Genomic DNA, 26,777 nt, shown 5'->3' on the forward strand with positions numbered 1-26,777 from the left:
TGGACGTAGCAGGAATTAAACAAATGCTTAAGAATTGAGTATGATTTCTAGCAAGTGGGAGAATTGTTCTCTTGGTAATAATGATGCGGACCATTTCTGTAAGCTCCCACTGTGCACCATAAAGCAGTAACAGAGTACTTGACATGTGCTATCTCGCTTAATTCCCCCAACAAGTCAAATGAGGACATTGAGATTCTAATAGGTTAAGTAACTCACCAGCATTCGCTTGTTGGTTGTCACTGTTCAGTTGACAGCTCATATGCACAGCTGTCCGGACTGGACACGGTCTGTCTGATACTCACCAGGAGGATGGTCACCTTTCCCCTACTGGGAGCCCACTCTGTAAGGACCACTGACAAAACCAACTGAACATTCCTCTTCTGGGGGCCACTATACCACTACCATATGCTAAAATCACCACTGCTTTTCCCAGAGGGTACCACTGAGATAGGGATTGTTACTGTCCATGATCTCTCGTTTTGACCACCACTAATCAAATCACTAGAGTTGTCCCAAATAGTGGTAAAAAGGAATGTCTTTTGCTTCTTTAGCTCATTCTGCTATATTACTTATTCAAAGAAAATAAAGGACAAAGTGACTTTATAGCTAAATTCATTCCAAATTGAATATTTTTAAAGAAATACTTTTCAACTTGTCAAAAGCATATCAACAGTCATAAAAATTTTTTACATCCTCTGGCACCATGCTCTCACCCTTGGGAATTTATTCCAAGAATATAATTTGAAAGAGGTTAAATCTCATATGCACAGATATTTTGCAGCATTATTCATATTGGAAACAACCCAAATGTCTAATAACAGGGGGAACAATTTTGTAAATCTTGATACATCAACCTAACAGAATTATAAGCTGCCACTTAAGATCATAAACTTTGAAAGTTTGTAGTACAGGGAGAAAACTCTGAAAATTTTAAAGTAAAGGAGCAAACTACAAAATTCTACCTATTCTGTAAAAATTATACAGGCATATGAAGTACTTAAAGGAAACCATAAAGAATTAGAATGACGGGTTGATGTATTTAGAATTTGAAATTATATGTGACACTTCATGATTTTATTTTCTGAATTCTTGTTAAAATGTGTGCATTCAGTGACTGCTCAAAACAAATACCTTCGTTCATTCACATTTTAAATGTTTTGATTTTATCTTAGTAATTTTTTTACTGCCAATTCCTGTCTCTTCCATAAATTATGGCCTTGGTTGGACAGTCAATATATAGTGCATATTTCATAAATGTTTACTTCCTATTGCATTTAGATTATTTTTTTCCTAGAGTGTGCGTCTCAAATTTTAGTGGGCATTCATCTCACCTGGGGATCTCATTAAAATGCTTCTTCTGATTCGCTGGGTCTGAGGTACCTAAAATCTGTGTTTCTCATAAGCCCCCTGGTGGTGCTGGTGCTGGTGCTGCCCATCCCAGAGCTCTCCTCTGTGTGTGGAAATGATGCTGCTGACCACATGCCAGTCAATAGTCATATCTTGGAGGGCAATGTTAGGTATTCTCTCAGTTACCTCCACAGTAACATTTCTAGCAATTTGGGGGCAGAGGAGGGGATGGCTAAAGATGAATGTCGTCTGTGCTTACGGAAGAAAGATGCTATCTGATCAAGCCTGATGATTAATCTTCTTAAGCCACTCAACTAACTTTGAATTTTGTCAATCGACAGAAATGACCAGGTGGCATTAAATAAATGATTCTATGCATGCTGTAAAAAAGTAAGAAGGGTCTTCTATGGTAATCATGCTAGCAATGTCCTTTGATGCAGTCTGGAACCCAATTAAAAAGTTGACACCATCTGTGGTAAGAAATGCTTTGCTTTGGGTGTCCATACTGGAAGAAGAATCTTGGCCTTGGCAATGAATCCTTAAGGCATGGTGGTCTAAAGCAGAGTGGAGAGCCATCTTTTTAGAGAACGGAGAGAAGAGGAACATTTTCTATGACTGTGGGAAAATCGGTGTCCCGTTGCATAGGAACAAGATGCAATGCATAGGAACAAGGTGATGGGGAATTTCAGCTGTCCTTTGAACCCGAGTCATACCGACGATGGCCAAAACTTACTCTTGTTTTGAGAAGATGATAGCAAGTTTCCACCTTGATTCTCCACAGTAACTGAAGCTGGCTTTGGCGCTGATATTGGAATGGAGAAATTTTTCAACATCAAGTGCCGAGCATCTGGCTTGGTGCCCAACGCAGTCGTGCTGGTGGCCACGGTGCGTGCTCTGAAGATGCACGGAGGCGGGCCAAGCGTAAGTCTACTTCCTTCCCAGCAAAACACGTTTTATGTATTTATTTTTTTTAAGATTTTATTTATTCATTTGATAGAGAGATAGAAAGCACAAGTAGGCAGAGTGGCAGGCAGAGGCAGAGGGAGAAGCAGGCTATCCGCTGAGTGGGGAGCTAGACTCAGGGCTCGATCCCAGGACCCCAGGATCATGACCTGAGCCAAAGGCAGCTGCTTAACCGACTGAGCCACCCAGGCACCCTGCAAAACATGTTTTAAAATTAAGAGGAAGCAGAATTTCACATCTGAAACCTTCAAACCCGCTCCATAGCTGTGGTATTTTTATTTTATTTTATTTTATTTTTTTAAGATTTTATTTATTTATTTGAGAGAGAGAATGAGAGAGAGAGAGCATGAGAGGGGGGAGGGTCAGAGGGAGAAGCAGACTCCCTGCCGAGCAGGGAGCCCGATGCGGGACTCGATCCTGGGACTCCAGGATCAATAACCTGAGCCGAAGGCAGTCGCTTAACCAACTGAGCCACCCAGGCGCCCAGCTGCGGTATTTTTATACGTCTCCTTTTTCACATGTCACCATTTTGAGGCACTTACCATTTGGTAAATTCCAGTAAATGGTGACACTCACAAAGTCATTTCTAAGCAGTATTTTGGGAAGGAGCATAATGTGAGCACTTTTGAGTCCCAAGATTTATACCTGAACCTCAGGTCAACATTTTATAACCCTATGGTGATGGGAGGATGGAAGCTCTTGTTCCTGAGCAGAGAACATAAGGATTAGAGTGATTGCTTTTGTGGGTGAGGTTTTTAGTGTTTGTACAGATAGTTTCTTGGTTCACTGATGCAGTGTCTCATCAGATTTCATCTAGAACTATTTTCCTTCTGTTTCTGCTTATTCTGATTTCACTTTATAGCTCTGTTATAGCACTGAATTATTTCTAAAAGAGCTTTGCTTGGAAAAGATGCCCTATTTTAACATTTTTTACAGACTTTTGGTATTAACCTGTCATATATGTAATTCACATACATCTGAAAGAAAATTTTTTCCTCTTTCATTTTGAGGTTTCTTTCAAAGGGAGAATAAGAAATGTTATACTGAGTAACATACTTCATCTTTGAAATAAAATTAAGTTGGAGTGTCATTATCATTTATAATATTGTTATATTAGACAAACTACCAAATCTGATTGCTTAATTGGTAATACTGTGTATACAGAAATCACATAATCAATGATTATTACATAGCAAATAACATTTTTGCCATCATGAAATACATCTCTGATGGGCATTGTATAATCATGTTAGCAATTCTTTGTCCTAGGAGAGGCTGACATTATTTTATCCCATTTTATAGAGAAGGGATTTGAGGTTCAAACCAGTTTGGGGAATGTGAGCAGTGTGACCTGGCCTGCTGAGAGCCAGATCTGAAGTCTGAGGTTTAGATCCAAATTCCTTTCTCTGTCCACCAGGCAGAGCTGAGCATTAATGAAGGTTAAACATTTTCTGAATCCCAAGTCCACTAGTAAAACCAAACACTTCAGTAGTTCATTGTAGCCGAAAGCTTCATCATTAATTCAGGTATAAGACTGACACATGTATTATTAAGCAGTAGATCCTAAAGAATTCTGATTTTGTTCAAAACACCATTTGTTGCTACAATGACTCCTTAACTTTAGATTTTGAATCTGTATACCAATTTCCATTTCTCCCTCACTGTTTTGCACCCTGAACGTTATAAAATCAAAAGACTTTGATACTGGAAAGGGCTTAGAGATTGTCTGAGTCTGGCTCAGTCCTTGTAAAGATGAAATGACTAAGCTAACAGAAGGATTCAGTGATTTGCTTCCTATCATCCATCTTCTTAAGGGACTCTTGAGTTCTAGTCGAGTGTTTTTCCATAGTCTCCTTTCTGTCCCATAAAAATTCTCTGTGTGATTTATAATCCTATTTTAGTTCCTCTTAATGTATGTACTTGTTTTACAGTGGTTGCTTTTCCCTCTGACCTTACTCTTGTACGTCTTCCACTTCACATCATGGTTCCAGCCCCAGTGATTGTTAACAGGGCTCACGATTGGTAGGCACAGATCTGGGTGGAGAATGATAGAAGGAAAGGATCGGGAATCCTGGGAAAGCTTAGTATCCCTCTCCTGAGCTCCAGAAGAGCCTTCCACATCACATTGGTTTATGACTGTCTCTGTGTGTCTCCCTTCTCTACTCTGAATTCTTTGAGATCAGGGACTATGTCTTATTAATGTGCGTATCCCTAATAGAGCTATAAAGTCTGTATCCAGGAAGTGTTTTCAACAACTAAATGATAAATGAACTTTCATCTTCTTAATCCTATACTCTGTATTAGCAATCTCAGTGTCTTTCCTTCTTACTTGAAACAACTCTGTGGTAATGTTTTTGATCCATTATAATTTCTACTTCCTTTGGGTATCATTACACAAATAACCATGGCGGCCTCTTATGTTTATTCAGCTTGTTTTTTTTCCATAATCTGTGCAGTGGAAAATCCTGTCACCCTTGAACTTGCCCATTTTAGCCCCAATAATTCTAAATCATATCCTGTCTTCCAAAGTGCTGACCATTCATGCTGCAATGTAAGAACGAACATTGTTATACTTATGGATCTTGACATCCTTTACCATTAATTCTTTAAAATACATTGTATTAAGAACCAATATGCTGTGTATTTATGCAAAAAGAGATGTATTATAAGGAATTGGCTCACACATCTCTGGAGGCTATCAAGTCCAAAATCTACAGAGTCGGTCAGCAGGCTGGAGATTTAGGAGGGCTCATGTTCCAGTTCCAGTCCCACTGTGAAGGCAGTCCGCTGGAGAATTTTTCTTGCACAGAATCTTTTTGTTCTACTAGGGCCTTCAGCTGATTGGATACAGACCACCCACATGGTGTGCGTGGAGTAGGAGGCAGGGCACGGATCTGTTTTACTCAGAGTCCACGAGTTTAAATGTTATTCTCACCCCAAAGAGACCCCACAGAAACACTCAGAATAATGTTTGACCAACTATCTGCTACCCTGTGGCACAAACTGATACCTAAAATTAACCATCACACCCATTGCTACTGATTTTCTTGCATGGTGCAATCACCAGATCTTCTTTTCTTTCTTTCTTTTTTTTTTATATTAATAACCAATTGGTCTAGTACTATTTATTTAAATAGTCCCTCCTTCTGTCTTATCTTTAGGCCTACTTTGTGATACATGTGTAGGTCTTTTTCTGGAATCTCTCTTCGGTTCTGCTGGTCTATTTACATATAATTGTGTCTGTGCTGCCCTGATACCTTTATGGCAAACTCCACACCAGGGTGTTCTGTTTCTTCATGCGTGCCCGGCCTGGTATTGGTCCTTTTGACTTCCATATGTATTTTAGAATTAGCTCATAAAGTTCCATAAAGAATCTTTTCAGGATTTTTATTGGAAGGGCATTGTATCAATAGATCAATTTAGGGAAATTTGACAGGTTGCCGTCTAAGATGATGGGAATGCCTCTTCACTGATTTGGGTCTTTTTAAGTGTATTTTAATAACGATTTACAGTTTATTCCACAAACGGCTTCTTCATCTTTTTATGGATTTGCTACTGTGTACTTTACATTCTTGTATAGTTTAACAGGTTACTTCTGGATTCTTATATGTTACTTTTATGTCCACTGACTTTTTAAAGTATAAGGTCTAATGGACACAAAACTTTATATTAGTTTTAAGTGTGAAATAGAATGATTGGACATTTGTATACATTACAAAAGGATCACAAATCTAGTTAGCATCTGTCGCCATGCATAGTTAAAAATTTTTCTTGCAGTGAGGGCTTTTAAGATCTACTCTCGGGGTGCCTGAGTGGCTCATTGGTTAAGCATCTGCCATCAGCTCAGGTCATATCTCAGAGTCCTGGGATCAAGCCCCGCATCATCAGGTTCCCTGCTCAGCAGGGAGTCTGCTTCTCCCTCCTTCTGCCCCTCTCCCTGCTTGTGCACATGCGCACGCGCGCTCTCTCTCTCTCTATCTCAAATAAATAAATAAAATCTTTAAAAAAATCTACTCTCAGCAACTTTCAAGTATGCAATACAGTATTATTAACTACAGTCACAGGCTATACATTACATCCCTGTGACTTTAGAATTGTCTTAGTAATTGTACTAATTTATCTGTAGACATTTGAGAGTTCCATGTGGGCAGTCATGTCTGAAAATAATGACAGTTCTGTTTCTTCCTTTCTAATCTTTATACTTTTTTCTTGTCGCTAACTAGGTCTTTCTAGTTGGCAGTGCAGTTATTAGATAGGGGTGGTAATAGTAAGCCTCCTTTTATTATCCTGATCTGGAAGAGAATATGTTTAATACTTCTTCACTACATATGATTTTTCTGTAGGTTTGTAGTATATATTTTTTATCAAATTAAGGAAACTGGCTTCTATTCTTATTTTGCCAAGATTTTATTCTAAATAAATGTTGAATAACTTTCTTTGTCTATTGAGATATGTTTTTTCTCTTTAATCTATTAATATTACAAATTATATTACTTACTCAACTTTAATACTTCATCTTTAAACTGCCCTTGCCACCCCCTACATTGTTGTGAGAAATAGGCCCCAAAACGGGGAAAGTAATGGCAATTACCTTAACATTATTTAGAATTACTTTAACATTATTTAGAATTTATTGAGAATGATGGTACACCTTATATAAGTCAGGTTTCACTCAAATTATAAGTTCCATTTTATGCTAGGATAATGGGCACCAGTAAGAAAGTTCTCAATGTTGGTTCAAGTTAGAATCACCTATACTGATCCTGGGTCTCACTCCCAGAAATCCTGGTTAAATTGGTCTGGACATCAGTGGTTTTTTTTTTAAAGATTTTATTTATTTATTTGACAGAAAGATAGCAAGAGCAGGAACACAAGCAGGGGGAGTGGGAGAGGGAGAAGCAGGCTTCCTGCCGAGCAGAGGGAGCCCGATGCGGGACTCGATCCCAGGACCCTGGGATCATGACCTGAGCCAAAGGCAGACACTTAACGACTGAGCCACCCAGGCGCCCACATCAGTGTTTTTTAAAAGCTTCCAATAAGACTTATGTTCAGCTAGGGCTGCCAGTTGTTGGTTTAAAAGTACATTTTGTGCTTTTAAATGCACCTTTTCAAAAAGTGACCATGATTTGTTTTTCCTTTAGATCTTTATCAGAGTAAGCTTTTTTTTTTTTTTTTTAACAGCAACAACAACAAAAAAGGACAGGATAAAGTGGTCAAGATTCCCAGTAACAATAAATAAATCTTCCTCCCTTCAGTGTTTAGTACGATGCCAATTAACCACCATTTATTTTTTTAAAGAGAAGAAAACCAAGCCCCCAGAATGGCAAACACATTGGCAAGTTGCTGATTTCCAAGCGAGTTACCCTTGTCAAATCCACTCAAATCTTTTCAATAGATTTGGGCTTTTCAACACGCCCAGCCTGCTGGGTACGGTTAAGTAAAAGGCATTTGCTCTAAGAGTTCCCTGCTACCGTTCTGTACCCTTGTGGATGTATTTGGCTTCCATGGAAGTGGGTACAGGAGATGAAGTGGGGGTTGTGCATCTGCTGGGTGGTGGCGTGCACAGGATTGGAGGTGGGTGCAGATGTGCAGGCAAAAGGTAGGGTGGGAGAAAGGAAGTCCTTCAGCCCCTACAGAAACAAACACTGCAGTCCAGTAGGGCTCATTCGGATGCATTTTCCATGAAGCTGCTAGAAATTCAACCTACCTGGCTACTCTTAAATACAACAAGTATCAGAATAAGCATTCTAATGGGTTTTTTCTTCATTTCTGCCTTTTCTTGTCTCAGGTAACTGCTGGTGTCCCGCTAAAGAAAGAATATACAGAGGAGGTAAGAGCAGGTGTCTTGAAGGCTTATGTGCAGAACCATTTAAATCCAGTTAACCATTGTCTAGCAACTGAATCTCAATCAGTCAATGAGTCCTCCACCAGTGGCCTCTTGGGAAACTGCTTTTCTCATGATCCCGGAGGAAATGGGTGGGGGCGAGGGATCAAGTCCATTCATTTAATTCTTCATTCTTAAGAAATGATGGATGTAGGAGTCACATATGTACTGTTTCCTACCCTCTGAGCAGCCGTCAGACAGGAGCCCAGTCTCCAGCACAGAAACAAATAGGAAGCTTACACCCGTGTATTCTTCTGCTAAGGAAAAAACTGACTTTTGGAGCATATACATTTGGCTTTAATCACTCACTTGAGCTGCTTGACTCTTGGGTAAATAGACTTTGATTTACTGGCAACAGAACCTCTTAGCTCCTACAGATGGCACCCGGGATTTGAGCCGGGAATGGCCAGGCCACGCTCCCCACCCTCCCCGGGGCCTTGTACCAACCTACAAGAGAACGAGCACATTGCTTGTGCCTTGGCCACCAGTCAGCAGCAGAAATAGCCGCCTGGCTCAAGACCTCGATACACCATTGGACCCAGACTGATTTCAGAAATTATTTTGAAAATGAGCCTCCTCCTTCTGTAAGCCACCTTTTCTTGGAGGAAAAAGTGTTTTATGGGCTTGTTTAATAGCTTCTAGGACAGTAAAGGGAGCAAGATGGAAGCAAAACCCGCCAGAGTGGACTGGCCAGTTAAGTTTGGCAGCATTGGTGGGAGGCGTACATGGGGGTCTGGTTTTCTTCCAGAACATCCAGCTGGTGGCAGACGGCTGCTGTAACCTTCAGAAGCAGATTCAGATTGCTCAGCTCTTTGGGGTTCCCGTTATTGTGGCTCTGAATGTCTTCAAGTAAGTGAAGCCCCCCCACTTAAAATATGTTCCTCTTGCTGGGCCACCGTGTGAACTCTGTGTCTCGAGGGTGTTTGGTCTTTCCCGGCTTCATCTAAAACTATATAGAAATATTCTGCTCCTTCTGTTTGTTTGTTTGGTTTGGGTTGGGTTGGTTTCATTTTAACAGAAGTTTCCCAAATGTTTATGGGAAATGAAATCTATATAGTGAGTTAACATTTCCTTGGCTTTTATTTATTTATTTTTTTTAAATTCCACCCGGCATTTCTGTCTGAAAGACTATGGATGATCAAAGGGTTAGGTTATGGGATTTTCTCAATAAAACCCTTAACAACTTGAAATATTTGAGTCCTGTTGGAGAGGTTTTTTTTTTCCCGCCAATGCTTTTCTTTAAGTCTGATTTATCTAAACACAATGTAACCACTTCTGATGTTGAGAATATATTCAGTGTTAGGGAGCAAAGTTCTGTATGAACGGTTAGTCTTTCTTTAAAAACATCACTAAATGAATACAGATGCAAAACCACAAATGTTTTCATCACTAGGACTGACACCCGTGCTGAGATTGACTTAGTTTGTGAGCTCGCGAAGCGGGCTGGCGCCTTTGATGCGGTCCCCTGCTATCACTGGTCCGTCGGTGGGAAAGGGACGGTGCAGCTGGCTCGGGCTGTGAGAGATGCTGCCAATAAGGGAAGCCGTTTCCGGTTCCTGTATGATGTTCAGGTAAGCTCCACCTCCCCTGTGCATCGGTCCAGTGGCGGGGTGGCGGTGGGGGAGGGGGGTGAGGCACACAGCTTGTCCCGTCCAGATATGGAAAGTGCAGGGGAAAGAGGTTGAACCACCTGACCAAGGCCCATGGCCATGGGCAGAAGCTATCCTTGCCCCAGGGCCTGTGCTCCCAAAGCTACCCTCTACTTCCCAGGAGCAGGCCTGAGTGAGGAGGGGCTTTGGGGAACAGGATTCTACAGCTGACACATTCAGGGCTTGCTCTTTTGAGCAACTTATGTTTTTTTCCTTTTTTTTTTTTTTTTTAAAGATTTTTATTTATTTGACAGAGAGACGCACAACAAGAGAGGGAACATAAGCAGGGGTAGTGGGAGAGGGAGAAGCAGGCTTCCCGACAAGCAGGGAGCCCGATGCGGGGCTCGATCCCAGGACCCTGGGACCATGACCTGAGCCGAAGGCAGACGCTTAACGACTGAGCCACCCAGGCGCCCCATCTTTTGAGCAACTTCTTAAGGCTTGTGAAACCATGAGCAGTATCTTCCTCGTCTGTTTCTGCCATAGTTCTCATCCTTCATTGTGGTTTTCTGGAGCTATATGTATGATATTTGTGAAATATGTTTAATTGTATAATCCACATAACCTGACACTTACCATCTCTACCATGTTGGGGTGTACAGTTCAAAAGTGTTAAGGACAGGGCGCCTGGGTGGCTCAGTTGGTTAAGCGACTGCCTTCGGCTCAGGTCATGATCCTGGAGTCCCGGGATCGAGTCCCGCATCGGGCTCCCTGCTCGGCAGGGAGCCTGCTTCTCCCTCTGACCCTCCCCCCTCTCATGTGCTCTCTGTCTCTCTCATTCTCTCTGTCTCAAATAAATAAATAAATAAATAAATATCTTAAAAAAAAAAAGTGTTAAGGACATTCACATTGTGGTGCAAGCACCACCCATCTCCAGAGTTCTTTCTGTCTTCCAAAACCTAAACTCTGCACCCATTAAACCCCAGCTCCCCATTCCCACCCCCACCCCCAGCCCCACCCCTGGTAGCCACCCTTCCCCCTTCTGTCTCTACGAATCTGATTGGTCTGTATATCTCATATAAGTGAAACCATCCAGTTCTGGTCTCTTTCATGATGGGCTTATTCTCCATCTCAGCCCTTTCAGGCTGCTGGAAGGAACAGCACAGACTGGGTCGCTAATGAACAACAAAGTTCAGTTTTGGAGGCTGGGGCATCCAAGATCAGGGCTCGGGCAGGCGTCTGGTGGGGCTGGCTTCCTTTGTCATGCACGGCTGTGTTCTCATTGTATCCTCAGGTGGAAGAGAACTGGGGTCTCACTAGGGTCTGTTTTAGGAGGGCACTGATCCCATTCCTGAGGCTTCCCGTCTCCTGACCTAATCACCCTGAAAGCCCCGCCTCCTCCTAATTCCATCAACCTAGTTGTCCCCAAAGTCCCCATGTCCCCTAACACTGATCACATTGATGATTAGTCTTTAACATATGAATGGCAAGGAGAGGGTACAAACACTCGGTCTGTATCATTTACTTAGAGTAATGTCAGGGTTCATCCATGTTCTTGCATATGTCAGAATTTTCTTCCTTCCACTGTATGTATATGTCACATTTTGTTGATTCATTCATCTGTCAGTGACCATTTTGGCTAATTACACTTCCTGACTCACATAAACAATGCTGCTATGAACATGTGTATAAAAATATCTCTTTAAGACTCTGCTTTCAATTCTTTGGGGTATACACCCAGAAGTAGAGTTGCTGGGTTGTCTAATGCATTTCTTTTTTTTTTTTTTTTTTAAGATTTTTTATTTATTTATTTGACAGAGAGAGGGAACACAAGCAGGGAGAGTGGGAGAGGGAGAAGCAGGCTTCCCGCCGAGCGGGGAGCCCAATGTGGGGCTCGATCCCAGGACCCTGAGATCATGACCTGAGCCGAAGGCAGACGCCCAACGACTGAGCCACCCAGGCGCCCCTGTCTAATGCATCTCTAAACAGCTGGATAATGAGCCTTCAGTCAGAAAACCTGAACTTCCCAGGACCTCACTCAGTTCATCTTGACACCCAGCTGCACATCTCTATTTTGAATTCTGCGGCTTCAGCCCTGGCTACTGGATTTGTCCCCATTGATAGCCCATGATTGTCAGGGTGCTCAGCCTTTAAGCTGGTTGCTTCTTCTCCCATTCCTTCATCCCTCGCACATTCTGTGGGTCTCTCAAATGTCACAGACAGTAACATCGCTCCTCCTTCCAGATCAGATGCATAAACCAACAGTATACGTGGAGAGAGGACATAGCAGAGTCACATCATCCAAGAGCTTGACGTTAATCTTACTGCTAAGCCTCATGCTTACCTAGGGCTTTCTGTGTGCCAGGCATGCAGTCACCTCGTGCCTGTTAACTGCTTTAGTCTCGGCATCCCTGTTAGGTAGGAACTGATGGTATTCGCCCCATTTTATACACATGGAAACTAAAGTACGAGGACATTACATAGCTTCCCAGTGTCCCATATCCTGAAAGAAGCAGAGCTGGGAGAGTATCTGGAATGATGGAGGTGATCTTCCTGCTCTGTTCTTCAGAATTCAGTACTGTGTTCGAAAGTGGGGATGAGGGTGGGGAACTACTCCTTAAAGGGGGGACCCACCTACAGAGGAAGGACGGCGGTGACAGGCACAGGATGGACGTTGTGGGCCCTCCGTAAATGTGTGTGAACGGATGAATTTCAGGACCGAATTGGGATAGTTAGGCCACAAAAGGTTTGTCATGTTGAAAGGCCATGTCATGAACAAGAGACGAGCATGTTCTGGGATACAGAGTGGGTGGAGATCAGTAAAGGGAGGAGACCCAGGTTCGACATAAAGAAAAATGGTCTAGTTAGAAGAGGTGAGTTCTCTGACCCTGGAGATCTGAAACAGAAGGTAGATGCGGCCCTGTGTTCCTTGCCACACCTTCCTGCCCCGGGCGAGCCTGCCCGACTGTCTGCAGCGCCTGTCCCCGCCCTGGGCCCTCTCACACAGACCACTGTCAGGGGCCTCACTCTCCCTGGCCTGCTCCAGGAGCCTCAGACCACTGCCATCTGATCTGGAACCACCCCACTCTGAGTGGCAAAGGCAGGTTCTGAATGACTGATTTCACAAAGTAGGGCTGTTTTCAAGGAAACCTTCCCAAGTAAAAAGAAGGTGGGTAAAAGAGAAGAAATGTTCCTGAGTTAACGCTGTCTCACACATGCACTACCCTAACGATGAACCCCTTTCCTTTCCGATATTTTATTTTTCTTTCTGAATTCCCATTCTTCATGGAGATAATGCTGTTAAAATGTCTGCTTCCCTATAAATAGGGGGGAGATTTATAGTACTGTGGACTAAAGTCCTGCGTTTCCTAGGATTCTTGCCTCCTTTGCCAGCATACTCTTCTCCCTTTTCTTATAACACAGAAATTAGATGTGGATTGCATAATTATTTATTAGAGAACCAACAACATCTCAGCGTATCGCCGCACAACGAGAAGAGCAGTTGCTGCTTCTGGCTCACTGCGTGCTGCCTCCCTCATCGCTGTGTTCCTCACTTTGGCAGGATGATTCTAGATAATAGAAGACCATTTACAGTCTTCTCTAGAAATCTGTATCCCTTGGTGCAGTCTGTAACACAGCTCAAACGTTTCTTCCCTCCTCGTTTCTTGTATATCATGTTGGTGAACCTTTACAGGCTAATTCAGGGTTTTCCTGAAACTCCATTCCCCCACAACTAACCCTTTAGCGCTTGGCAGGTTGATATGTGTGGGATTACCCTACAGGAAAAAAAGAAGTAATAAAGTACTTTGGATAAGTCACCCTGCTGCCTTTGCTTCTGAGCGCAGACTGAGCTCCTGTGTGCCTTTTGCTATCTCCCCAGACTGTGTTCCACCAGGAATGCATCCCGTGCAGGGTTGATGGCGTCTCATTTCTGCCCCAGTTCTGCATTACAGAAGGAAGTCACCTGAGACCATTCAGAAGCATTTGACATAGTATAGGAGGGCAGGACATGATTGCTTTTGTATGGGAAGGAGGAATCATCTCAAAACCCTATTGGAAGGAGGAACAGCTAGGGAGCATAAGAAACACTTGACCTCAGAAACACTGTGGGGCCGGACAGCTCCCAGAGCGAGAGGCTTGACGATGGTGAGCCTGGAGTTAAAGCAGGAAACAGGCTGCACTTCTGACTTGGGGGTCTGTGCTGAACTTGATAGAAAATTGAGTTAAGCAGCCACTGTTCTTCAGAGAACAATTCTGCACCTCTTTTATCAGAGTAGCTTCTTTTTTTAAAAGATGTTCTTCTTAGGGTTAGTGGCTCAGTCAGTTAAGCGTCTGCCTTCAGCTCAGGTCATGATCTCGGGGTCCTGGGATTGAGTCCTGCATGGGGCTCCCTGCTCAGTGGGGAGTCTGCTTCTCCCTCTCTCTCTACTCCTCCCCCCACCCCCACTCATGTTCTCTGTTGCTCTCTCTCTCAAATAAATAAGTAAAATATTTTTTTAAATAAATAAAATAAAAGATTTTGTTTTTAGATTATCTCCACACCCAACATGGGGCTCTAACTCACAACCCCGAGATCAGGAGTCACACGCTCCACACACTGAGGCAGCCAGGTACCCCCAGAGTAGCCTCTAATTCAAGAGTAGACAACTTCCTTTTTTTTAAGTAGGCAACTTTTCATTATGGAACTGGGGGCAGCTGGTGATTAATTCTGAATAATAACTTTTTAGAACAGGGAATAAGAGGGGCCCCTGGCTGGCTGGCTCAGTCGGTGGAGCACGCGACTCTTGATCTCAAGGGTAGTGAGTTTGAGCCCCACATTGGGTGTAGAGATTACTTAAAAATAAAATCTTTTTAAAAAATGTTTTAATAAAAAATGGACCAGGAAATAAGATGCAGTGGCCGAATTGCTCAAAGGAAGTTTATCCGGTGAGAATAAATATGTTTAAACTTAAGTTCATGGTTTCCTTACAGCCCTTTGGGATGATCACAGTCCCTTAGAAGTCATCTTCTCTGTAACTTTTCCTTTTGTAGTAGGACTTTTGACAGATCTTTACAGTTGACCAATATCTCCATTCCCGCAAGCGCGTAGGAAAATAGTATAGCAGAAAGAAAAACGAATCTCTTTTTACGGTTCATTAGCTTTCAAATCCCTGTTCCATGCATTACCTCAAGCACATCTCACCCAGTGCCTTGGGGTGTGTGGGCTCAACTCTGCGTTTCAAACCAGAAGCAGAAGCTTGGAGAAGGTGAGGGACTTGCCCCATAGCAAATGGGCAATTGAAAACATAGTATGGTTGAAAGAAGAAAGCTTTGAGGTCATGCAGAATTAAGTTTAAATCTTGACTGGGCCTCCTACGATGGAGACAGAGTTGAGCAAGTTAACTCACCTCTCTGAGCCTCAGCTTCTTTATCTAGAAAATTGTGTCTGATATGAAATCAGCACCTGTGAGTTGCTGTGAAGACCAAATGAAAAGCCTCAGAGTAAAATGCAGGAACACAGGAAGCTGGCAGTCAAGGTCAGCTGTCCCTCTCTCCTCACACTCACTTCTGGAGGAGAGAGGGCTTCCTGAATTGACCTTCAAGAATTGTCTTGCAACGCAGGTGACTGTGTTGGGCTCTAGGATTGGTTTCCTGTTCAAGTGGGTTGAAACCAGGAATTAGAAACCCAGTTTCCTATTGCACCAAGAATGAAAGGCGCCAAGTTAAAGGAAGATGTTCAGCATTCTTTCTGCATTAGAACTGGGAGCCATAAGGGATAGAATAAAAAGTCAGTCACTTTTGCAGAGGCCTTGGGGCCCCGAAAGTCAGCTTACAATCCGACTCTGAATCTTGTGGGTTAAATCAGGAGTTAAGGTTGAAAATCATCTTCGTATCCCTCCTCTAACCTTGCAAACATTTCGAGGTGTAACCTTGACAGCGAGAGAGGACAGTGTTTGTTTTTTATTAGAAGGTCTTTCCTGTGCTTTGTGTGAAGCCACTCTCTTGATCGCAGCAGGGACTGGATGGAGGGAGATCAAAACAGACCTGCTGGGAGGGAAGACTCAGCCCAGGGCAGCCAGCGTCCCTGATTTCTGAGCTACTGCACTCTCACTGCCCACACGCGTGTTGAGGAGAGTTTGCTCTCCTGCTGGTCTGTTTAAGGCAGGGGGATTGGGAGCGTGGTATTTAGGTTGGTTATTGAGGAACTGTTTTCTCTTTCTTAACGATTCAAACTTAAACATACGTCAGTTGTTAGGGTTGCTTTGGGAGCTCTCTTCTAACTGGCCTGCAGGCATTTGCATCTAGAACCTCAAATTTGAAATAAATATATAAAGATAAGTGTAAGTACTTCCCTATATGTATATGTAGTTTTTAAAATTGTGGTACAGACACACATAATGTGAAATTTCCCATTTTAACCATTTTTAAACATACAGTTCTGGGGCATTAAGTCCATTCACATTGTATATATAGTTATAATTTTTTTTTTAAAGATTTTATTTATTTATTCATGAGAGACAGAGAGAGAGAGAGAGAGAGGCAGAGGGAGAAGCAGGCTCCCAAGGAGCAGGGAGCCCGATGCGGGACTCGATCCCAGGACCCCGGGATCACGACCTGAGCCGAAGGCAGACGCCTAACCATCTGAGCCACCCAGGCGCCCTATATAGTTATAATTAATAGGATTTTAAAACCTAAAATGATATTTATGCACATCTCTGTATGTCTTTTATATTTCCCAGTAATTGGAAAAAAAAGAAAGAAAGAAAAGAAAAGAAACCCCACTGTAAGGAGAAGGGATGTGCTTTGTTTTTGTTGCCCTGGTCCTTGTACCATTATCTCCCCCCTCAGGCCCTTTGACCTCGTCTGGCTCCTTCCTCCCTTTTTCAGACTTGCCCTTGGCCTGCCTGCTCCCAGTGTCCCTTTGAGCTCTCCCCGCTTGCTGTGCAACAGAATGCTTGGAGTATTCTATTAGAAAGCGGCCCCTTCTATTTTCCAGACAGTTCGGTATCTCATTCAGAAATCCTACACTCTCTCATGTTCTGCTTTCTATTATGATCCAGCTCTGGTCTTTCAAGTCCATCATCAGCCTCTTGTCCCTGGCCTCCTTTCCACAATTCAGCTGCAAATTCCCACATTGCCTTCCCTTAACCAAACCACACCCTTCTGCAGACACACCTCAAATCTCCATCAAACTAAGATTCTGTTTCAGCCCTGGCTTCTGTGTTTTCTGTCAAGTCTCATTTGGCCTGCAATGTATCGCTTCCTCGTCAGCCTACTAGCTGCCTCACCCTTCTGTCTTTGGTAGGTTTCATCAGATCAGAGCCTATTGTTAGAACCCGCCCAGCTTCCTCAATGCGGTCTACTCTGCCCCACGTGATTTTGGCGGGCACGTCCCAGCTTTGCTTCCTTGGTGCTAGAAATAGCACCTGACAGGAAAGAAAGCGTGGTCTGTATCTGTTTCACTTGGGCATTCCACAGCGCTTCCTGTAATTTCATTTAAATGCTCTCTTGTCACTAAGATAGAAGTTTCCAGAAATGCATTCTTGGATCTAAAATCATGGGCCAATTAAGAAAGGCTGAGGAATGTACAGTGGACCATCAGGGTCCCCCCTCATTAGCCAGCCACCTTCTACCACCACTCCATCCATTCCCCGGACATTCTGACTTAAATTTAGGTGACAGGAGACCATTGTGTAGGGACAGTATCCTTATCCACTTAAGGAACGTTACTTAATATTATCACAGATACTATCCTTAAAGGTACCACATACAACATACCACTTTAAAAGAAAAACCTTCAACTTTAGGGTTTTAGGGAAAAAACACTCAAAACAGCATAGGTTTTCAGTCACTCCAGTATCGGAGAGTTTGGGGACTTGTTTTAGGAATAATTTTTTATCAAAAAATGATTTCTGTTTCCTTTCATGAAAGGAGAGTTGACCCTTGAACAACACAGGTTTGAACCTTGCAGGTCCACTCATGCGAATCTTTTCCAGTAAATGCAGTACAGTCCTGTAAATGTATTTTCTTTCTTATGATTTTCTTAATAACATTTTCTTTTCTCTAGCTTACTTCATTGTAAGAATACAGTCTGTAAGACATGTAACATACAAAATATGTGTTAATCAACTATTTATGTTATGGGCAAGGCTTCCAGTCAGCAGTAAGCGATCAGTCATTAGGTTGGGGGTGGGGGGGCAGTCAAAAGTTATTCATGGATTTTTGACTATGGGTGAGGGTGGTCAGTGCCCCAGCTCTCACATTGTTCAAAGGTCACCTGTAGTTTACTGTGCTCTTCAGTGAGACTGTTACACCCAGAGTTTTTTCTTTGGACGCACATCTCCAGGAGATCCATGAGGGAAATTATGACTCCTGCTGAACAGCCAAGAAAAAGAGACACTTGTAAAAACAAGGGCTCCTTGCACGTGAGAATAGAACCCAAACCACACCTTGCATTCATTTGTCTTAGTCTTAGAACACATCGAGGTTTATAAGCAAGGTTTGTGGAAAGAGAATCAACACATATGCCATCAAAATACATTATGTGTTAGTTAGCAAAGCCACATGCTCAGGCCACAATCATCCTTTCCTCGTTTGGATGGGAAGAGATCATTAAAATCACCTAAAGGGGGGGGAATCGGGGGCGGGGGGAGACGAACCATGAGAGATTATGGACTCCAGGTAACAAACTGAGGGTTTTAGAGGGGAGGGGATGGGGGAATGGGTTAGCCAGGTGATGGGTATTAAGGAGGGCACGTATCACATGGAGCACTGGGTGTTATGCGCAAACAATGAATCATGGAACACTACATCAAAAACTAATGATGTAATGTATGGTGATTAACGTAGCATAATAATAAAAAAAAAAGAAAAAGGAAAAAGACTATCCCAAAATTAATAATACACTATATGTTAACTAACTTGAATCTAAATAAAACCAAAAAAAATTTAATTAAAAAAAAAAATCACCTATTCCTAATGTTCCTTCCTTGACATTGCTGTTATGTTCTATTTGAGAATATAAAAGATCACCCATGTGAATTCCTTATGGTCCTCATTTGATGTAGACAAATAGAGATTCATTGGCGATGAGCATTTTTTCTGTTCCCGGACCCCAGCTATATCCACCACACATCCCGGTTGCCTTAGGAGAACGAGATTCCTCTGGGAGTCTTCTGGGTTAACCTGTTGCTCAGAGCCAACGAGCCAGCAGGGATAGCTGCTCAGTGAGCTGGCTCATGGAAGTCAGCACGTCCACCTTTAGTAGCTCAGATGTGCTGGTTTTCAGCCAGGGACAAGCTTTTTCAAAGATACAAGGGTCCATTGTTCTCAGTAAGAGCACTGCCCCCGTGACACTGAAGTATGTTGCAATGAACCCCTGATACCTTCTGTGTGCTCGGGATAAATTAACATCGATGGTTTCACGTTATACTTTCATTTGAAGTACCAGAGAGGCTATTTATACCAAACTGCACTTGTAGATCATTTAAAATTCATGCCTCGGGCGCCTGGGTGGCTCAGTTGGTTAAGCGACTGCCTTCAGCTCAGGTCATGATCCTGGAGTCCCTGGATCGAGTCCTGCATCGGGCTCCCTGCTCGGCAGGGAGTCTGCTTCTCCCTCTGACCCTCCCCCCTCTCATGTGCTTGCTCTCTCTCATTCTCTCAAATAAATAAATAAAATCTTTAAAAATAAATAAATAAATAAAATAAAATTCATGCCTCATTTAAAATACAAAATAGGAATTGACGTACTTACTGTGGGTCCAGAGATTTCTGTTCAACTAACAAGTTTATTAATTGATCCTTCTCTTTAAATATTTTATGGGCATTGGAGTACATTTTGCTGGTATCACAGCATAGGATCGCTTAACTTAATTTTTAAGTTTTTCTTTAAATCCCAGTTAGTTAACAGACAGTGTAAGATTAGTTTCAGATGTATTCAGTGATTCAACACTTCCATCCAACACCCGGTGCTCATTGCAACAAATGCACTCCTTAATCCCCAGGATCGCTTAACTTGTATGAATTTCAGTCTATGGCCTTGGTAAAACAATAGAACTTCCAGTGTGGCTGCAGAATGTGTTCCAGTACTTCAACAGTTGTGGGCTTGAGAAATTCTGGGTTATTGATAGTAGAGTATTATTGCTTAGTGTTTTCATGGGTCTCCTAAGAGACCCTCAGGGCTGGTGACTTTAGAACTTGACCTCCCAGTAAAATGAGATGCAACTATGTTGTAATACCTTCACACTTCATTTTCTTTGATTCTAGAAGCTTTTTAACTCTTCTTTTAAATTTTGTTCTATTTTAGTTTTGTCCTGTTTCACTTTCTTCTTGTGCATTTTCTTCTTACGAAAAAATACTTTAAAAATTTAAGTAATTGCTTTTCTGGAATTTGTAGACCAATTTTATTTCACTACAAAACAGGTCTTAAATAATTTAATAGGGGCGCCTGGGTGGCTTGGTCGGTTAAGCGTCTGCCTTCGACTCCGGTCATGATCCCAGGGTCTTGGGATCAAATCCCGCATCAGGCTCCTTGCTGAGCAGGGAGCCTGCTTCTCCCTCTCCCTCTGCTGCTCCCCCTGCTCATTCTCTCTCTCAAATAAATAAAAATTTAAAAAAGAGAGAGAGAACATTCCCACCATCACAGAAAGTTGCCATTGGACACCTCTGTTCTAGAGTGCTTCCATTTCTTAAATATGCATTTAAGAGGTCTGGGAGGGAATAAATGTAGAATATGTTCAGAGTTATGATCTTGGTGAAGATGAAGATTTAACATGACATTAGTTCAAAAATGATCAAAGATACTAGCATCAACACCAGACTTTGTGAAGGGGCTTATTAACATGTTAAGCAATTGTGCATAATACACGTAGAATAGTCCTATTTCCAGAAGACACTTTGTGTTGCCATTCACACCTTGACACGTGCCTTTCCCTTTGTGTAGAATCACCTTTCCTTTCCTTGCTTAATTAAAACCTTTCCCGTCCTTCAAGCGTGACTCGACTTCCTTTATACATGTCACCCACTTTTGCTGATTCCTGTGCCTTCCCCTCTGCCCTGAAATTTTCCGTCTTCTTCCGTCTTTAGTAGTAATGCTTATGCAGAGCCTTTATCACACACTCTTCTGTCACGTTTGTGTGATGTGTCACTGTCCCCACCCCATCAGAAGTGCTTTGTTCAAGAGGTGCCCAAAGTCCTTTGCCTATCATGACATCTTGAAAATACTTGCCCTCGGTGGTAATTTATTCATTCAGATGTTTGTGGAACGCCTACTGCGTGCAAGCCACTCTCCTAGACCTTAGGGAGAGGAGGGTAAACGATGTGGTGCACAAAGAAATTAGTAAATATTTATAGAGTCGGGGAAAGCCAGGAGTGATTAATGCATAAACATTCATAATTTATTTTACCATTTTATTTGTTTTCTAGAAATTGCCATTTAGAACAAAGCAGTGTAAATGAATATCAAGTTAAGATCAAGATCATTGGAATGAGCTTGGCTCTTTTTTTTTTTCTTTTTCCTTTAACGGTTGCACTTCTCCCCCAAAGTGAGCAGAGGTACAACAGGAAGTCCCTTGCCTACGGACATAATATAAATAGGTTGTATGCAATGGGAACTACCATATCAGCATGGTTTTTGTTTTCATATTAAACCCAAAAGGTATATGAACCGAGATCATCTTTTTATTTTATTTATTCACTTGTACATGTGAGTGAAAAAGAAGAATTGTAGTAGGGTCCTGGAAGGATTCTGGTCTTGGGATACATAGCTCCATCTGCTGATCACTCGATTCATTCAGCGTGGGGCTGCAGGACACACGCCAGGCAGGGGACGGGTGGGGTGAGGTGGGGGGGAGGGGGTGCATTCTCTTCGGCTCACGTTGGACAGCATTGCACGTGTCAGAGCTCTCAGGGGAGCACCCTCACCTTCTCCAGGCATAGCAAGACTGGGGGCAGGGCATCAAAAATGTGGACTTGCCGGGGGCAGGTATCAGTACTTGTTGGGAAGCATAGAGGTCTGGCATCTGAGGGTAAGGAGGGGAAATAAAGCACCCAACTAGGACTCATGCAGCTGGCCCTTTCCTGCTTTTCTACACGTTGTGTTTGGGTCATCTGTCATGTTTGGGTGGTAGCAATTTTCCTATAGGAATTTAAAAAAACCGTAATTACACAACTCACAAAGTCAGTCTGGCACCTGCTTGAAATTCGCAAAATACTTTCAAGTAAACATTAGAAAGGAAGGCGGTTTAGTCGTAGACCAACAATATGTATCTCTGAATGCCCAAAAGAATTGAAAGCTGGGTGTCAAGGAGGTATTTGTCCAGCTGTGCTCATCACAGCATCATTCCCAACTGTGAAAATGTAGAAGCAACACAAGTGCCCAATGGTGGATGAATGGGTAAGAAAAAATGTGGTGGATGCATACAATGGAATAGGAAGGAAATTCAGACACAGGCTACAGCATGAATGAACCTTGAGATTCATGCTAATTGAAATAACCCAAGTGTAAAAGGACAAGTGTTGTCTGATTCCACTTGCACGAGGTCGCTGGCATAGCCAAAATTCAGAGACAGAAGGTACAAGAGCAGTTGCCAGGAGCTGAGGGCAGGGAGTTAGTGTTTAATGGAGCCACGGTTTTAGTTTTGGAAAATGAAAATAGTTCTGGAGATTGGTTTTACAACATGAATGTACTTAATATGGAACTATGTACTTCAGAATGCTTAAGATGGGGGCGCCTGGGTGGCTCAGTGAGTTAAGTGTCTGCGTTCGGGCTCCGGTCATGATTTCGGGCGTCGGGCTCCCTGCTTAGTAGCCATGTGGGGCTGGCAGCTACTAGACTGGGAAGCATGTATATAGAACATTCCCACCATCACAGAAAGTTGCCATTGGACACCTCTGTTCTAGAGTGTTTCCATTTCTGCTTCTCCCTCTGCCCTTCACCCTGCTCGTGCTCTCTCTCTCAAATAAATAAATAAAATCTTCCTTAAAAAATAAATTAAAAAAACAAAATGGTTAAGATAGTTAACTTTCTATTATGTATATTTTACTCTCACTGAAAATTAAATATACATCTATTTCTTGAAATGACATATATTCCTGTTTAAAAACCTGTAATGCATCAGCTAAATACCCACTCACACTAATTCTTCACTAATCATCCTTCTACTATTACCCTGTTCACATGTGAGCTCTTTAATTATTATCTTAATAGAAATTGCTGACCTTTTCGGGCACCTGGGTGGCTCAGTTGGTTAAGCATCTGCCTTCGGCTCAGGTCATGGTCCCGGGGTCCTGGGATCAAGCCTCTCGTTGGGCTCCCTGCCCAGCGGGGAGTCTGCTTCTCCCTCTCCCTCTGCCTGCTGCTCTACCAGCTTGTGCGCGCGCTCTCTCTCTCTCTCTCTCAAATAAATATTCTTAAAAAAATTGGCTGACCTTTTAATTTCAAATCATAACCTAGAGCTCAGTAAACAGTGCACTGTGTTCATTAAGTATGTTATAAGTAGTACTATCTGTTTTGTTGTCATTTTGTTTTACTTCCGGAGCAAACGTAATTCTCTTTGTCAACCCTGTGGCCCTTGCTCCATAATGATAGCGCTTAGGGTTGGTGCGGAGTGACGTGCACAGCTCCCCTTCTCCACGTTGCTTCAATGGTGGTAGCAGAACAGTACACAGGTCCTACCTGCCCATCGGAGGGAGGCGGGAACCTAAAAAGGGGCCGTGTTCTTTCTTAGGCCCCTCGCCCCGGAGAGGCCACCCAGCGGTGCTGTTGTGCCCATGGGGACACTGCCTGTGGCCCAGGACCCGCTCTTACACTACTTGGGGAACACAGTACCCTGAGATCGGACTCCCCCCGACCAAGCATGGTCATTGTGCTTGCTCTGTGTGATGCTAGAAATATTTTCCAGCATCCTCTTAACTTCTGTTTCTTAAAAAGGTTTGCTACTTGCAAAGCATTTATTGACCAGCAGAGGAGATCATATTAGCTTAAGCGCAGGGTCGAAAGCAAGCACTTCAGTGCCCATCAATATGTTATGCTAATGAGTGAGATCGGAGGTTCAGTAAAAAGTCCCTTCTCGTTGCTGTCTTCCGCACATCAGTACCTGAACTTTCTTGTAATCCTTACAAACGTTGGACCACATGGAATCCTTGTGTGGTCAACGGGTGATACTCATTCTCCAGGCGGCTGTATTACATCCCACCTCTAGCTGGTCCTTGACCTCCAAGAGTTTATGGGCTGGGCGTTCTTCCCACCTGATATGAATGTGGTGTCATTCACAGTAGAAATCACTCTAAGGCTCTCTCTGTAGCCCATCCTCAACTTTGCACTCATGCAGTAACTCTTTCTACAACATTCCTTATACTGATCTCTCCTGGAGTGGACAGGTCACTGTTTAGGGAGGCAGCTCTGGTTATTACAGCTTTTCCTTAAACATTGGGCTGAGAATGACTTCACTCTCATTTCTGCCCATGCTCCACATTCTGCCTTCCTGGAAAATAATGATCATTTCTTTCTGGAGTTGTTCCTACTAGAGGTGCAGATTATTTGCTGATTTCTTCTGTGACGTGGTTTACAAAAGGCCCCTTTGCCATCTAGTAGATTTCAGTGTCATAGTTTGATCCTGGGACCATTACCATCTGATGTCCATCAGTGCACCCTAAAATAGCCTGAACTTCGCCAGCAGCCCCTCACTGCCAGGCCCTATTGAACCCCTGGTCCTGTGTAGCACCCATATATGTTAAGAGCATTCCAGGGCCATCTGGACAGACGAGAAGAGAAGGCCTACATGTGCTTTGGGAGGCTCAGTAAAGGCTTCCTGGAGAAGCTGACCTTGGATATGGACCTTACAGAGCTCAGGCAGTCTTAGCCCAGACTGAGCTTGCAGGATTACAAAGAGGCTTTATGTGTAAGGGCCCAGAAGCAAGAAGACATGGGGAAAAGTTAAGAGATGCAGACCTATCCTAGGTATGCTTCAGAGCACATATTGTGCAGATCCTTAAATGTCACAACCAGATTGTGTTCTTCAGTAGGCCATGGCAAGCTGAAGATTTTTTAGTTTTTCTTAGTTAGTTACCTTCTAGGGAGGTTAGACTGTGGTAGAGTGGACGGTGTATTGAAAGGGAAGAGACGGGGCGCCTGGGTGGCTCAGTTGGTTGAGCGACTGCCTTCGGCTCAGGTCATGATCCTGGAGTCCCGGGATCGAGTCGCACCTTGGGCTCCCTGCTCAGCGGGGAGTCTGCTTCTCCCTCTGACCCTCTCCCCTCTCATGCTCTCTCTATCTCATTCTCTCTCTCAAATAAATAAATAAAATCTTTAAAAAAAAAAAAAAGAAAGGGAAGAGACCAGTTAGGAAGCTTCATGATGGGCTAGACCATGAGCATCTCAACCAAGGCAGGAGTACTTAGAAGGATTATTGCCCCCACATCCTCACCTCTACTTGATATTCTCATGCTTTTTGTTCTTGCTAATCCGATGAGTGTGAATTGGATTTTCATCACTTTAGTTTGCCTTTCATTGATTATTAATGAGATTGGGCATTTTTTCATATGGTTATTAGTCACTCCTTATGCCCAGAATTAAATATTTGTTTGTCTTTTTCTTCATTTGTAGGAGGTTTTTTTTAATTCATTCCAGTAGCTAATCTTTTTTTTTATTCTTGTGTTAATCCCCATACATTACATCATTAGTTTTAGATGAAGTGTTCCATGATTCATTGTTTGTGCATAACACCCAGTGCTCCATGCAGAATGTGCCCTCCTCAATACCCACCACCAGGCTAACCCATCCTCCCACCCCCCTCCCCTCCAGAACCCTGCTTGTTTTTCAGAGTCCATCGTCTCTCATGGTTCGTCTACCCCTCCGATTTCCCCCGCTTCATTCTTCCCCTCCCACTACCTTCTTCTTCTTTTTAATCTTTTGACTTTTAAATATTTGCATGTATCTACCTTCTCCCAGACTGTTCCTTAACCCCTACCCTTATTTATGGTCTTTTTTTTAATACAAGAAATTTTAAATTTTGATGTCATATCTATAAATCATTTCTTTTAGGGTGTATCCTGTTCTTGTTTAAGAAATCCTTCCCTACCTCATGACCGTAAAGAGAGTTCCCAATGTTTTGTTCCCATTATTTAGTTTTTTAATTTCAAAAGTTTTGCCTTTGTTCTGTATTGGGTTTATTTGGGTACCAGTTGTGAGGTAGGAATCTTAATTTTATTTCTCTCCAGCCAAAAGTCAGTTGGATAGTCAGCCCTTTCCCTGTTTTGTGTCATTTCTACTATATACTATCCCACACCTGCTGTGGTATCCTTCTGGGTTCTTTCTTATCTTCCATTGATTGATTTGTCTAGTCGTGTGCCAATACCATATGGAATTAATTACCATAGTTTTGTAGTATGATTGATACCTGGAAAGGCCAGTCCCCTATCTTTCTTCTTTTTTTATTTATCTTTGAAGTTATCTTACCTAACTATGCTCTTACTCTTTGTTGTGAATTTAAGAATTGGTTGGCCAAGCATCCCAAAGTGCTCTTGGGATTTTTATTGGAATTGCATTGAGCTAATAGGTTATGTTTAAGAGAACTGACATCTTTATAGTATTAAGTCTTCTCACCAATGAACAAAGTATTCCTCTCCATTGATTCAGACCATCTTTTATTTCCTTCAGTGAAAGGGTATAATGACTTGCACCTTCATTTATTATTTGTTGAAACGTCCAATATTTCAGTTCCAGACTACAGAATAACTCTATAGTAATAAATGCTAGAATAGTGAAAAACACATTTTAAAGCAGTTTGGGGTTCTATCAGATTGAGGGGATAGAGCTAGCTTTTATTTTCTCCTGTTGGATAACTCTCCTTCCTGTGTGTATCAACAGTAATTCATACAAATGTACCATTTGCCATTGCCGAGCAAAGTTTTGGAACAGGCCATGAAAGACTTCTGCCCCTTGGTTGACATTCATTCCACCAGTGGGCACTTGGCCCAATAGCTATTCACCAGACAGTAAATCCACTAACTGC

The 26,777-nt window shown here is 42.7% G+C and overlaps 1 protein-coding gene across 4 annotated transcripts in view; it reads left to right on the forward strand.

Annotated features, from left to right (window-relative positions):
• Positions 1–26,777, forward strand: part of MTHFD1L (methylenetetrahydrofolate dehydrogenase (NADP+ dependent) 1 like) — a 186,104-nt gene that overhangs the window by 106,952 nt on the left and 52,375 nt on the right. For all 4 annotated transcript variants that reach the window (XM_064598226.1, XM_064598224.1, XM_064598227.1 and 1 more), the window contains exons 21-24: positions 2,129–2,268; positions 8,099–8,140; positions 8,943–9,043; positions 9,588–9,765. In XM_064598226.1, the coding sequence (XP_064454296.1) occupies positions 2,129–2,268; positions 8,099–8,140; positions 8,943–9,043; positions 9,588–9,765 (461 nt within the window). The remainder of the gene's footprint in view (positions 1–2,128; positions 2,269–8,098; positions 8,141–8,942; positions 9,044–9,587; positions 9,766–26,777) is intronic.

Source organism: Mirounga angustirostris, unplaced genomic scaffold (assembly GCF_029215605.1).
Source record: "Mirounga angustirostris isolate CCGP_5_RB_7025 unplaced genomic scaffold, mMirAng1.0.hap1 SCAF_8, whole genome shotgun sequence".
Taxonomy (NCBI): Eukaryota; Metazoa; Chordata; class Mammalia; order Carnivora; family Phocidae; genus Mirounga; species Mirounga angustirostris.